Source organism: Oryza brachyantha, chromosome 4, assembly GCF_000231095.2.
Source record: "Oryza brachyantha chromosome 4, ObraRS2, whole genome shotgun sequence".
NCBI lineage: Eukaryota > Viridiplantae > Streptophyta > Magnoliopsida > Poales > Poaceae > Oryza > Oryza brachyantha.
This window is the reverse complement of record NC_023166.2, coordinates 16,944,752-16,960,051: the sequence shown is the minus strand read 5'-3', so window position 1 is coordinate 16,960,051 and position 15,300 is coordinate 16,944,752. Positions and strand designations below refer to the sequence as shown.

At 40.6% G+C, this 15,300-nt stretch overlaps 2 protein-coding genes across 2 annotated transcripts; one reads left to right on the top strand and one right to left on the bottom strand.

The window, feature by feature from the left end:
• Positions 1-2,311: 2,311 nt before the first annotated feature.
• On the top strand, positions 2,312-4,164 carry LOC102718453 (protein DMR6-LIKE OXYGENASE 1-like). The gene is made up of 4 exons (XM_040523489.1): positions 2,312-2,645; positions 2,806-3,053; positions 3,252-3,573; positions 3,667-4,164. The coding sequence occupies exons 1-4, from the start codon at positions 2,418-2,420 to the stop codon at positions 3,925-3,927; spliced, it is 1,059 nt and encodes a 352-aa protein (XP_040379423.1). The 5' UTR covers positions 2,312-2,417; the 3' UTR covers positions 3,928-4,164.
• A 769-nt stretch (positions 4,165-4,933) lies between these two features.
• Positions 4,934-11,322, bottom strand: LOC102712987 (flavanone 3-dioxygenase 2-like). Its single transcript, XM_006652627.2, has 4 exons — positions 11,099-11,322; positions 10,354-10,601; positions 5,486-5,813; positions 4,934-5,417 (listed from the first exon to the last, which is right to left on the bottom strand). The coding sequence occupies exons 1-4, from the start codon at positions 11,297-11,299 to the stop codon at positions 5,172-5,174; spliced, it is 1,023 nt and encodes a 340-aa protein (XP_006652690.1). The 5' UTR covers positions 11,300-11,322; the 3' UTR covers positions 4,934-5,171.
• Positions 11,323-15,300: the final 3,978 nt, after the last annotated feature.

The window sequence follows — 15,300 nt, the reverse complement described above, 5'->3', positions numbered from 1 at the left end:
TAATGATAGACGGTCGTCCTTGCTTGCTTTTGCGTCGTCTGTGTTGGATTGTGATATGGTGTAAATTTTCACGTATCCAAGTAGAACTGTAGTACTACCTCCGTCCCACGATAATTTTATTTTTCAGTTTTTATATAATGTTTTGACTTTATGTCTTATTTAAAATTTTTTGTAATTAAGTTTTTTTGTTATTACTAGATAATAAAATATGAATAATAAAATATGAATAGTAATTTATACGTGATTAATATTTTTATGTGTTTTACAAATTTTTAAATAAAATAAATTGTTAAATATTGGACACGAAAAAATAAAAATAAAGTTATTATGGGACAGAGACAGTAATACACAACTCAAATAGAATCCTCGTACCAGAACTTTAGTTCTGTAGTTACGAATGTCATCAAGTTCTTTCACTTTTCTACGGTTTGGTGAGCTAATTCTACACCGAAAAGGTATATTATGAGAGTAGTAACACGCGGCTGCCTAATTTAGCTAGGTGGAGAACCCCCAGCTTGCATCCGCTACAAAAGTTTGACCCCACAAAAACAAAGCTACGGACCTAATTCACGGACGGCCGCCAGTAGGAATAAAAGCGCCTCAAGGCCCTCAACCGGTCGATGTACACAAACGTAGCCTTGGCAAGCTAGCTAGCAGCTGTAGCACACGGATGCCTAATTGCATGTACATTGTGTCCGTGTCAACCATGAAGTACGTCACCGAGGCGACGTCAGCTGCGACGACGTCATCCCAGGCCCTCAGCGACGACGCAAACATCTCGCTGTCTCTCCACTAAAATACTGTGACCACAATATCGTGTCGGTTCGATCGAATCGCGACATGGTATCAGCTTGACAGCTTCTCCTCGATCTCCCTCGGTTTCTTCCTCCTCAGATCGATCGATCGGGCGAGCGAGCAACCACCACCGTCTTACCAAGTTTGTCAGAGAGCTTGATGGCAGCATGCCTGAGCGGCGCCTGTAGCTGTTGCTACCCGTCGCATCGCAATAATCGAGCGAGACGTACATACCGATAGCCCCCGGTGGCTGTAGCAATCGCTGCATCACACAGTGATGTTATGTCGGTGCGGTGCGCCATGCCCAGCGGTCGGCGTCGGGCCCGTGCTCTGCTGGCTGCTGCTTCCCTCTTCGCGCGGTGCCGTTTTGCGGCGGTCGCGTGGGATGCGTGTCGCGATTTCTCTTGTGCGATGAGATAGGCCGTGGCCCCGTGGGGTTGGCCGTTCTTTTTTTTTCTCGATTGAAAATTGTGGCCGTGGCAAACGTTTGCCCGATGTAATTATCTTTCTGCTTTCTTTAAGACTATATACTCTAGCTAGGCTTCCCAGCCCCGACTAAAGAAACACGAATATACTAAGCTGTGGCTTTGAGGTAATCGTGTGGGGGAATTAGTAATATGCGTGCTAGATTGAACAAGTTTTCAGCATTATCTTTTCGCTTTTGTTTATACTTATAAAAACAATTTAAAGTAGATTTTGAGAGATCTTTTTCATTAATTTTATTTTTCAACATTAAATTTTAGATCACAAGGAACATATATATAAAATTTTTATTTTTAAATTATTTTTTATTATAAATATGTCGTTTAGCATTTTTTAATTCCGTGTCAGACCTTGGATGCTGCGCTGGTGCCTGCGTGTCAGACTAATCTCCGGTCAGTGGTAATTAGTAATTAGTAACGTTCACGGCACGCCGCCGGCCGCGGCAGCTGCCGTCCTGTGCCGGTGTCGACGGAGAACGATGCGGACGCTTTGGAACGAAACATCAACGGGCACACGCACGTTCTGATGGCATGGCAGCCTCAGCCGCAATTTAGGTCGGCACCACACCACGTACAGCCTGACAAACACAAGGAAATCGAGAAAAGCGGATGTACCGGCTGCATGCACCGGGACCGCGCGCATGGAAGTACGGGAGCTGGAGGAAAACGATTCGTTCGATCCGCTCTTGGTCTGGCTCACCAAAATACCAAATCAACCAACTCTGATCGATGCCTCTGCATTGTATTGTTATGATCAATCGGTTGGTCGATCACTCTGATACCTTTGCACTGTATGGTTACGGTCACTTGATCAGTCGGTTGGTCGATCGAGCTTGATCTACCGTAGCCAATAGTCAAAGACTACTCTGGTAGCACCACAACTAAGGTCAATGAATACTCACTATGTTCTGTCCCTTCTGCTTCTGCAAAAAGGATTCTTTCCTCATGGGCTAGGCGCTGAAGTTCTCCTCTGGCTCTGTGCATCAGTGCATGGTACGCCTATAAAGGCAGCAGGGCATACCGAACACATGTACTCAAACCACACTAATTGAGCAAGTCCCACGAGAAGCTGCAGCAAGAGAGCAGCTAACCATTGACAAGCATTCCATCCAGCCCAGCCATCCCAAGGCTATAATTAACATGGCATCAGCCATTGGCAAGCCTCTCCTCAGCGATCTGGTGGCACAATCCGGGCAAGTCCCCCCGAGCCACATTCGGCCAGTGGGCGACCGCCCGGACCTCGATAACGTCGACCATGAGTCCGGCGCCGGCATTCCGCTCATCGACCTGAAACAGCTCGACGGCCCTGATCGCCGCAGGGTTGTCGAGGCCATCGGATCGGCTTGCGAAACCGATGGTTTTTTCATGGTACGTACACGCGCTGTCGCAAATTAATCACCTACTTGGATTGATCGTATCGATGGCCGCCGGGCTGTGACGTACAGGCACGCCGGTGCTGGATCGATCGGCAGCGGCAAGGTCTACTCTCGAACAGTAATCTAACTTTGGTTAGAACATGATCGAATAGGTGAGGAATCACGGCATCCCGGAGGAGGTGGTGGAAGGGATGCTGCGCGTGGCGAGGGAGTTCTTCCACATGTCGGAGTCGGAGCGGCTCAAGTGCTACTCTGACGACCCCAAGAAGGCGATCCGGTTGTCGACGAGCTTCAACGTTCGCACCGAGAAGGTGAGCAACTGGCGCGACTTCCTGCGCCTGCATTGCTACCCCCTCGAGGACTTCATCGACCAGTGGCCCTCCAATCCGCACTCCTTCAGGTCAGCGCCGTGAACACGTAAATCTTTCAAATCATACACATGTTTAGAAAGTCAAAACCGAAAAGATTAAACGTTAAAAATAACATTTGCGTTAACTGATGGATAAGCTGAAGTTATACAGATTATAAACTCACCTAAACGCTTACATGGAAGACGGTAAAACTGACAAATCGATCGAACATGTCGACTATGGCGCAGGCAGGTGGTCGGCACCTACTCGACGGAGGCGAGGGCGCTGGCGCTGAGGTTGCTCGAGGCGATATCCGAGAGCCTCGGGCTGGAAAGGGGCCACATGGTGTCGGCCATGGGGCGGCAAGCCCAGCACATGGCGGTGAACTACTACCCGCCGTGCCCGCAGCCGGAGCTCACCTACGGCCTGCCGGGGCACAAGGACCCCAATGCCATCACGCTGCTGCTCCAGGACGGCGTCTCCGGCCTGCAGGTCCAGCGCAATGGCCGCTGGGTGGCCGTCAACCCCGTGCCCGACGCGCTCGTCATCAACATCGGAGATCAAGTCCAGGTCTGCATCAGCTAGCTAGCAAGCAACGGCGTCGTGGCTAGATTGATTTATTCATTCAGGGCTATCGATTTTGACTGATTAGCTTTCGTGCAGGCGCTGAGCAACGATCGGTACAAGAGCGTGCTCCACCGTGTGATCGTGAACAGCGAGAGCGAGAGGATCTCCGTGCCGACGTTCTACTGCCCGTCGCCGGACGCGGTGATCGCGCCGGCGGACGGGCTGGTGGACGACGGCCACCCGCTGGCGTACCGGCCCTTCACATACCAGGCCTACTACGATGAGTTCTGGAATATGGGCCTCGAGTCGGCCAGCTGCTTAGACCGGTTCCGGCCCGAGAAGCGGCAGGACGACTGATTCTGGGCCATAAACAGACCGTGCAAAAATCTCATCCATCAGCCTTTTGTTATTCTTCGCTTGATATGGCGCTGGAATCGTGAGCGCAGAACACCGTCCATGAATTTAAAATTTGTTATTCATAAATACGATTGATCTCTAGTTACTTTTATCTACTACTAGTATTTGTGTAAATAGAAATATTCTCTCCGCTTTATAATATAAGACTTTCTAACTTTATTTAGAATCATATGGATACTAAACACACTATACATCCATTAAATGATGAATCTAGTTAATGGTAGAAAATCTTACGATATAAAACGGATATAGTATATTTTTAATTGAGTGTGCAAATAGAAATATGTTGTGCTTAGACTTATAGTAGATAAAACTCCGGTTGAAAATATAATGTGTTTTACATTGTCTCCTACTTTATTATTTGACTATTAATTTCTTTTATAATATATTATCAACCACTATAAAATAAATACCATATAAAATTATTTTTAATATTAATATAAAGATACTACATGCATGACACAAAACACACGCACATATATGTATATATTGTGAAGTCAATTAAGAGTATTAGTTAAAATTTTAGTTTTAAATGCTGAATTTAAGGAAAAGAAGAAGTCTTATATTTTCAAACAGAGCGATTACCGAATAGCTAATCGTTTTTCAAAATAAATCCCAATATCATATATATCAATGTGATCTTAACTGTAATAGAATTCTGTATTCTTAATCAACATTCTGAATGACCATACTAAAATACTAAACTAGAAAATCCACCGATATATGTTCACTGGGAATCCAACTAACCATCGTATCTAAAACGAAGAATTCTCCGAGAGTAACGGTGTGGAGGCTTGAAAAAGCTAAATTCATTAAACAATTTTGTTAGACGTTGAGAAAAACAAACAAACATGTGGACAACAAGCAGAAATCTTAAAACAAATCTAGTAAATAGAAAAATCAATTGATAGATTAAAATTTTTTAAGTAATTGACAAATAGCAACCTGCAGTTTTATTGAAAGATGTGATGAATAACAACAGCATTATGCGACACATACCATAGACAAAAAACCAAAGCATTAACTGTCCGACATAAATAAGTAGTCATGAGCCGGTAAAGCACCACAGTATACCGCAGCGCAATCAAACGACGAAGATGTGCATGAACGCGAGAGCCAAGCATTTTTGGCTCAGTGAGCAGCGCAAGTTTGAAACGATACGGGGCTTAATTATTACAGAATTACTACTGGCCTCTGAAGAGTTCGAGGCAGTGCTCCTGGTCCAGGTTCCTGCTCCAGAACTTCTTGTAGTACGCGTCGTAGGTGTAGCTCTGGTACACGGGCTCGTCCCCGTCGGCGACGAGCTCCCTCGCCGGGCTGATCACCGCGCTGTTGCACGGGCAGAGGAAAGAGGCCACCGACATGCGCTCTTGCGACGCGTTCACCACCGCACGGTGCCACACGCTCTTGTACGCGCCGTTGCTCAGAGCCTACACATATTTATCGATCACCAGTTCAGTACATACATGAGTACATGACTAGCTATTATATATGTCACCTGTATCTGGTCGCCAAGGTTGACGGTGAGAGCGTTGGGCCGGGGGTCGACGGCGATCCACTGGCCGCCGTCCCTGAGGACCTGGAGGCCGGCGACGTTAGGGTCCGGGAGGAGGATGGTGAGGGCGTTGGGGTCTGTGTGCTTGGGCAGGCCGTAGGTCAGGTCCGGCTCCGGGCACCGCGGGTAGTAATTCACGGCCATGTGCTGCTCCTGCTCGCCGAGAACCTTCTCGATGTAGTCCTCCTCCAGGCCGAGGCTGAGAGAGATGGCGCCGAGAAGCCGGAACCCCAGCTGCCGGACTTGGCGGCAGTACGTGCTCATGATCTCTCTGCATGCCAGGAAACAATGCAACGCCAAAATACGTGTCATCTGCGTTCTCGGTAGATGGTACTAGATGAAAATAAAACTGAGTTTAGGACAATTATTTGGGAGCGCAGGTAAGTAAATTAAATATAGAAAGTTGATCTAACAATGCAGATGAAGAAAATTAAATTTTACAAAATACTTTCTTCGTCTAAAAATATAAGAACTCTGGAGTCTAGATTTAGAACTCTGGAGTCTAGATTTTGTCCAACAATATTATAAGGAGATCTTCACGTGAATACCCATCTCAACCAATTACAACTTTCCGTTATTTTTATTTATCTAATTTCCCATCTCCATAAATCACAGCCCTCCATTCACTCGAGCTTGATCTCTCCAGAAAAATTCCAAACGTTCAAACACTGTTAGATGGATGATGGGAATTTTTTTCTTCACGCACATAAAAGTGTTAGATTCCAAGATCCGAATAAAGCGTTTGCTTTTAAGCCGCTATACATACCGTACTTACATAAAAGTTTTACCCATATATCGTCCTCCTAGTTGAAACTAAGGTGTTCACTTGATTTATAATCCATCTATTTTATATTATAAGTTATTATAGAACTACTTTGATTTTATCCATAGATTAATGAAAGTTATACATATGTATGTTTAGATTATTATTAATAGAAAAAAACATCTTGTAATGTGAAAGAGTGTAACGACAAATTTGGTAGGCCCCAATCATTTGGCTGATTCAGCTATAAAAGAAACGTTCCTATATAAGAACACAAATGAGATTCTTTAACTTTACTTTCTCATAATATAGAGGTTGACATATGGGGCTTACCGCTATCGGGCCCTCATATGTCAACCACCAAGTCAGGGAAAGTTAAAAGTCAGAAGAACTTCATTCTTAACAATAGCGAATGGTCGCGCTAGGCCGCTATCTCTACGAGAATCAACTTTATAAAGTCTTGTATTAGAATTTATCTACCTTGCACATTTTGTACAAAATTTCTAATTAGTTAAGCTACCAAACTTGGGTTGCTGTATACTACTACTGCACAACGAAAGATCTAGAACAATTTAAGAGACTCGACAAATCTTTTTATATAAATGAACTATTTTCTATAAAAAAGTTCTGTCTAATAATTCATCAAAATATTCAAATTCTGTTCACATCCGTCCGACGAGCCCGGACAAGTTTGCTGGATGATGGATCCACCCATTACCCATTCTGCTAGGGGTGGAGCTATAGTGATCACAGGGGTTCCAGGTATCGGGTTCGGAAAAGTTTTTAGTTAGATTTAATGTATTTTTATCAAGCATTTTTTCAGTTCTTGAGTAGGTACCGAGAGGTATCAAGATTTTACTGTAAAATTTGACATGTACTAAGAAATACCAAATTTTACACTAAAATTTTAGCATATCTTACTACTGTATCAAGGACAGGGAAATTACCAATTTTTACCATATATGCACCACTGTTAATCAGTCTTTGGCATTCGCATACAGTTCAAACATAAAAAATGAGTGAGATGTGTCCCTCTATGTTTTGTTTTAGCTCGGAAGGAATACTTACAATTTGACTTTCCGAATATGTGTTGTCGGCGGATGCTGGATGCATGCATGATCGTACAGATTAATTAAGCGACAGAAAGTGTGTATACTCTTAAAGAAAAGAAGATAACGCTTCCCCGGGAGTGCGAAGACACTCCATTCCTGCTATAATTAATTAAGCGACAAGTATATATGTTTGCATGTTCCATTAATTCGATCATGCATCATACGTAGACACATAGTGCGCGCCGCACTTGTGTTTTGGACTCTACTGATGTTGATTATACTATGCTGAGATTTTCTGTAAAGGTACTTAATTAAGATATCATCATATATACCAGGAAAAAAACCACCTACGTGTATGGTGTACTACCGGCAGAGCCGTGTATATACGCGTAGAGACCACTACGGGCCACCACGTACGGTACATGCATAACCGCATTATAACTGTCAAATTGACTGAACGCTAAGTATTTTCTGGTGATACTGAATTGCACCAGGCCATGCACGTCAGCACGTGTGCACTATTTCAACGGCCGGCGTGCTAAAAATCAATTAATGTCTAATGATGTGTATACATTATACTATATGGTCTATACAGTGGTGGACCGGTTGATCATGAACAACCACGGATCAGTGCGCCGGCCGTGGACATTATACATTCTGGGTTACGCTAAGGTATACGTACCAACTTGACTACTTGAAAGAAGGTGCCCCAAACTGATCAAGTACGTATTTTAATTACCCTTTTGCTGTTAATTAACGTACGGGAGTACGTGGCCATTAATATTTTTGAATTAGCGGTCCACACACTACAATGTCACAAAGCTACAGGATAGAAAATCAAAATAAGTGACAACAGTCTTAAACAAAGAGAGAAAACAGTTGCCGCATCCACTGTGTATCAGCAGTTGCAATTAACCAAGTGTAGCTTTCCTTTTCTTTTGTATATATACATATATGTTTGAATTACTCTCATTGTATTCTTTTGTTGATGAGAGATAAAAAAAATAAAAGATTATCTAATTTTTTATAGTTATTTAATGTCATAGACAATGGAGTTAAGTACTACGGAATTAAAAATCTACTTAAAAAATATGAGGGCAGTGTTCTTTTGATGATGAAAGATGATTGGCTGACTTTTTATACCCATTAAATGGTATAAACAATAAAATTAATTGCTACAAAATTAAAATCTATCGTAGAAAAATGATAAGATTAACTTTAATATAAAGTTTTTCCTATAAAACACACAATTTAGCAATTCAGTAAGCATGCACACAGAAGACAAGTATGAATCTACTTGTAGCAGCGCAAACAAACGTAGCCGAGATGATAAACTTCTATATAGAATTTTTTTTAAAATAAACTCCATTAGCCGTTCAGGATGGATGTGTGCAAAAGCCAAAAATGAGAATAAATCGGAGAAGAACCTATACGTACCCTTCCAAAAAAATACTTTATTTCTATTTCTTTAGCTTCGTCAAAAAAGCTTCATTTGTTATAATCTATTTTTGGTCAGCACTCAAGAAGTTTTGTATCCTTTGACCTATTTACCGCTTATCAAATCATACGCTAATGATTTATCTTGTTTTATGTACACAAACTGGTTCAGTACATTTTTGTACGAAAGAACTCACCCTAAAACGATGGGATGAGCCTCACCTACCCATCCATACGTATATTAATTTGATGCTCTAAGGAAGCTCAAACTCTGACAGAAAGATCTAGCTATTAGTTAAGTGTATTGTATGTTAGATAGCGTCAAGAATTCATGTTAAATAAAACATGCCACTAGAAATACAAATGGACGTAGTCTTTAGTTTTTGTTTTTATGAACTCTCAATTTGGTATGTAGTTTGTTGATTTTAATTGCATTAGTTATCTCTCCATTAATCCAACAAACTATACTATAACCATTATTATCATCGAACATATAAACGAATTAAAATTTTAGTTTAATATCAGTAGTGAAAGCCATGCAATGTATGGGTTGAAGTTAGAGACTAGTTGTGCTAGTTTTTGGGTTGTGTAATAACTCCAGTGAGTATAGCCCAACGAAACGTTGGCGTAGGATGCTATCTGAACATCCATGGGACCTCCTCATCGGGCCCGGCCGGAGAGCAAACTGGACTGTGTACGTTTGCTAATACAACCTTAATTTGTGCCAAGAGGGAATCTAGATACGCTGAAATTTCACTTCCGAGCTATCAAATCAATCCCATAAAAACTTTATTTCTAGCTTTTCTCATTTGTCCTAGGTGATCATCTTTTGGCTTATTCTAGAAATAAGTGAAACATCATATTTAATTTGCGTCTGGAAAATAATTTATAAATAAAACTTTTATATACATGTTCTTAGTGATATAAAATACAAGGCTAAAAAATAAACTACGATGAAAAAATCCAATCAATTATAAATTTATGGTTAAAAATTTAAATTTTGGCTTATAAATATATGCATAAGCAAAAAGATGAGGTTAGATACACATAATTTCTTGAACATTTATTGCATTGAAGTTTGGTCGGTGGAAGACAAATACATTAAATTTTAAAAAAGGTAAATATATTTAGATTAGAAAAAGTGAAGGTATTCTAGTGTTAGTTGTATTGATTTGTATGAGAATGTTAATTAGAAGTAAAATCTGTTTCGGACGGAAGGAGTAACTCATATATGACTAGTGGATCAACTGCCGGCCAGTAGGGCATGAAGCACGCTGTACGAATGAACAAGAGAGGTACTCCCTCTCTCTAGTATTATATAAGATTTTGACTTATTTGTAATGTTTGATCACTCGTCTTATTAAAAAAATTAAAAAATTTTTATTTATTTTGTTTACTATTTTGTTTATAATTAAAAGTAGTTTAAGTATTACTTATAAATTTTTATATTTGCACTAAATTTTTGAATAAAACAAATAGCTAAAAATTATAAATAAATAGTTATAATCCCATATATTCTGGGACTGGTGGAGTACTATCTAGCTATAGTGTGTGCTTACTTGAACTGTGCCGGATTAGAGGGCCACTCGGGCACAAATTCCTCAAGCGGGTGGCAGTGAAGGCGGAGATAATCCCTCCAGTTGTGTACCGTCTCCTTGCGGACATTAAAACTCGTAGAGAGTCTGATTTTCTTGGATGGCTCGTCGGAATACAGCTTCTCCTTCTCCTCCGGCGGCAGCCGGAAGAACTCCAGCGCCACGGCCATCACCTTCTCCAGCAGCTCCTCTGATATCCCGTGGTTGGTGACCTATAATAAAGAAAAGTTTGAACGTTGTAGATACATCATATAATGGTATAAATGTGCACAAGATGATCAGATAGCCCTGATCAAACACGTCCGTCTTTTCGTTTCGGCTTAAACACCTTGGTCTTTTCAATTCTGCTTAGACATATCAATCAAAATTTAAATTTTAATCTGATTTTGAAGTTTTCTCACCAAATCTTATTTTCCAATATTGACTTTTAGATCGCTAAAAATATATATATAAAAGTTTTATTTATAAATATATGTCGTTCAACCAAACAATCACCTCAAAATAATGCCGTTAAGCTCACAGACTAGTTTTTCTTTCGAGGCGAACTCCAGATAAATATAATCCTTGTGAGAAGTTAATTGCACCATGGTCGACGTTGGACGTAATTCAGTAATTGGGCACACACGCACAGCTAGCGTGGGAACACACAAAACCTAGTAACTCTTGAGCGTGTGTTAGAGCTAGCGCGAGTAAGAGTACTGATCGAGACCTGGAAGAAGCCGTAGGTGCGGCAGGCCCGTGCAATCTCGGCGACGACGCGCGGCTTGTCGGGCGAGGCAAGGTCGATGACCGGGATGTTGCTGTCCGTGACCACTTCGGCGAGCCGCGGCCGGTCGGACTCCGGCCGCTCGTAGCCCTCCGGGAGCTTCTCCCGGTGCTCGACGGTGGACAGCAGCTGCGTCGTTGCCATCAGAGACGAGGTATCTGGGTCGCCGCGAGCTAGGAGAAGACGCGCTTATAGTAGGTGAACGCGTTGACGCCCGCCGCGACCGGCATCTATATATCGCCATGCCATGTATATACTACACACACGGAGTACAGCCGAACAGAACCGCAGTAAAAATAAGCCCGGCCCATCGTAAATATACGGCCCGGCCAACTAAACCGGAATATGCCTCGGGAGTCGAGAGAGAGAGAAAAAAAAAAGTAGAATTTACGTGTGTTTTAGAGCTGATATATGATATAAGCCGACTTTAAAATTGTCATGTCGAGTTTATGCTTACCTGGAGTAGAGAGTAAAATAGATTGAAGAAAAGTAGGCTACATATTTACAGCCAGCTGCATCATAAGCTCTAAGATATTATGTGTGTATGAGAGATGAATCATATATTAATGATTTTTTTATATAATGGATTAGATTAAACCCGGCCACGACACTTATGAGGTATGCCTAGCCAAAATCATACATTGATGATGTATTATATGTTTATATGTAACTATTGTATAAGTTATTAGAAAGATTTTAGAGTCCATAGCTACCTCTGGTATAAGCTTTGATGTTGCTTACTGCTGTATGGGTTTTGGGATCCGAAAGCATTTTATAGTAGAAAGTGGTCATAGAGGCAGCGCGTCGCGGTGGGCCTCGATGTCGGAGCTAGACGCGTGCATGAGGGCCCTTAATTTAATTTTGGTGACTAATAACTAGCGCTTAGAGACAATTAAATTGATATTTACCAAGTGTTTGTCTAGGGGAATGATAATAAATCGGCAACCTCATTGTTGTGAAAGTGATCAATGATATTTTTTTTCAGGTGTGACAGATGAATGGCTATGAAGAATTGAAGACTAATGTGATAATTATTTTTTGAAAGTTTTTTTTATAGGAACGTCCCCTATTAAAAGGGATGCCATGCAATTATTATCTAGGGTACTCAAGTTCGAAATTTTCGAAGTGTTTCTTTTCACCGGGATATCCACCGCATCATACTTAATTTAGGTCTTATGTGCCATTCATTTATCACTGATATACCAATATTACTAAATTGTCAATCCCTCATGTTCAATGTCCTAAAAGTTGTTGGAAGTTTCAAGTATTGGTCAAAACTTAGGATCCATCGTAAAAATTGTTTTTCCATCAAGTGGAAGGCTCAGGCTTAGTTTTATTACCTTACCGGAAGTTCCAATAATGTCCAACTTTTCACAATTTCAGTCATGATTTAAAAAAAAACTTCCATACTTTTGATGGATAGCACTAACTCAGAACTTCCGATCCTAATTGAAACTTTTGATGGCACTTGGCAACTTTCCCAAGGACCCCAACTCGAAACTTTGGGATTGTACTGGCTTACAATACATAATTTCTAGCTCTAATTCAGAACTTTCGGCTCTCAAAAACTTAGAACGCACTTTAATCCCTGACCTTTGTGTTGTGCAAGGTGCTTCTCATCTAAAGATCAAAGGATGACTTTGAGCACCGAGAAGATGGCCCTAAGTCCAGGCCTGGTTCTGGGCAGAGCCAAGAGGGTAACCGCCCTGAGCCCTAATAAATAAACTTCGATAAAAAAAACTCGAAGTTAATTTTAAATTTAAGATTAAAAATTTAAATTTAGACTTATAATTAAGAGCAAAAGCGAAAAAATAAGGTTGACAGTACATTGCATGTCTGCATGCATAGCGAAATCAGCTCAGGAGCCCAGCTGGTAATTAGCGTACATGACAGATTGTTTCGTCTTCTTCCGAAACAAATACTACCGGTGCAGCTCCTGGGTTTCTCCTGTTCAAGAATTTCAATCCAACCTATCTTCAGCTTTACAAGATCGACACAAATAATGTCTCCTTTGCTTGGTTAAATAAAACACCATCGTGTAAGATTGATGCCGAATTTTAGATGCAAAACTTTCTTGTCAATTTGATTTTACTTAGCTGATTAATCTCTTTTATAGGTTGACAGTAATTTTTAATGGTCATGCCCCCCCCTTTTTTTTTACCTTTTCGGTACTTATCACAGACCATATGCTCGAGTCTTGTACATATTGTGCTTTGTTAGTCCTGGAAATCTTATAGTAGTATTGTTGTTATCTAAATTTGTGAAAGTATTTTTTTCCTAGTAGTGTGCTATATTTTCTCATACATTACGATAATACTTATAAGCAATTAGATTGTCATGGTCAATATTTAATTGGTGTTTCATTGTGATTAAACAATACATTTGGTACTATAATAAAACTATTTTTATGCTCACATTTAAAGATAGGCCCTCTGATTTTTATCTCGCCCTAGACCCCCAAAAGCTCAGGACCAGCCATGCCTAAGTTTTTTAATTTATATAAATGACCCTTTGTGTAGTATGCCATCAAACTCAAGTTTAAAATATAAACTAATTTAAATTGAATTTTAGCTCCATGAACACTTGTTTTTTTTTTGTTTTGAAGGTCGCCATGTGTCATTGGTTCCTCGCTTGCCCATAGACTTTTTAAACACATTTAGTTCTTTAATTGTTTTTTTAGTCAATTAGTAAAAACCCACTTCGAAGACATAGATGCACTTTATAGATGCACTTTCAATATCCTGCTTTTTTTCCATTAAGATCAAAACTTTTATTTATAGCTGCCATATTAAATTAAAAGTTTCTAATCCCAAAACCCAATCGTTCTATATAGATCAGAATATCCGATTTTGATATCAGAATATCCATTTAAAAAATTAAATCCACATATTCACACCCATCTAGCCCATAATTGGCCTTCAAACGCGTCCTATCGTAGGCCTTGAAGGAGTGGTCCATTGCCTCATTCACAGGTACACAGGAGGTCGAGGATCACTAATTGTCTTTTTTTTTTCACTTTTACTGTTGATCAAACGTTTGATATTTTGTTCTTCTATTAAACATACGCGTAATACATAGTGGCTGGGGAGGATGTGTGTCTGTGTTTTTTTTGACTTGCGTGGATGCCTCCAGATTATCGTCTAACCGAATTTGATAGATGGAATTTAAATTTGTAAACATTCACTAGACAGACACTTTTTTTCCTTGGACCATCTTTTTTTTTCTTAAATTACTCGTCCTCTTTATAAGCCACTTGCTTTTTTCCTCACTCCTCCCTACTCCCTAGGAGCTCATCTTCGACGTGAACGAGCAAAGCCACACACGCCACTCTGAATAAGCAGCACAAACATCTATACTGATTGGTATATCCAAATCAAATGTACGCAGTATAAAAGACAACATGAAACGTGGTCTCCAAAAAAAAAGAAAGAAAAGATGACATAAGACATCTGACGCTAGAGTTTTCTTACACGGAGTATTATTTAACATTGACGCTGGAGTTGTTTCTCTGTCATTCCGCTTCTAAAAAAGAGGTCTCATCGCCATGACATGGCTCACGGCCTTGTCAGCAACTTGCACTTCTGGGAAGTGCATCGATCTGCTCGATTGATGACTCACCTATTCGCCAAACTACCATTGAAATCTCACTAAAAATACTACGAAAAATCTTAAGATATGAAGCAGCAGCTTGCCAAGAACATATGTTAACTGAGCCTTAGGCTTGACCTTTTTTTCTTTTTCTTGGTTCTGCCCCTGGCCAGTGGCCACATCTAACAATCGATTGAGAAATATTTATATCTAGAGTACATCTTTTCGTTTATATTTATGAGTTAAAATTTAAGTTTTCAATTTTAAATTTAGAGGGCAGCCACAAGAAGATAATATGTATAGAGTTCTTTCCTGCTTCTCGTATGTGCGGTATGAATAGATTGATGGATAGCTAATCATAGTTGAAGTACAACACCATGACTCTATGAGCATTTGCTAAGCACCCAAGCAAGTACCGAGTACGGACACAACACGCAAGCCATCCACGTCATTAGATAAACCTACTAGTAATATAGAACCTTTAAAGAGGATTAGACCAATGACGTAGAGGTGGTAAGGACACTGAGTCCCCACCCACTAGTACGTTTTAATCACAG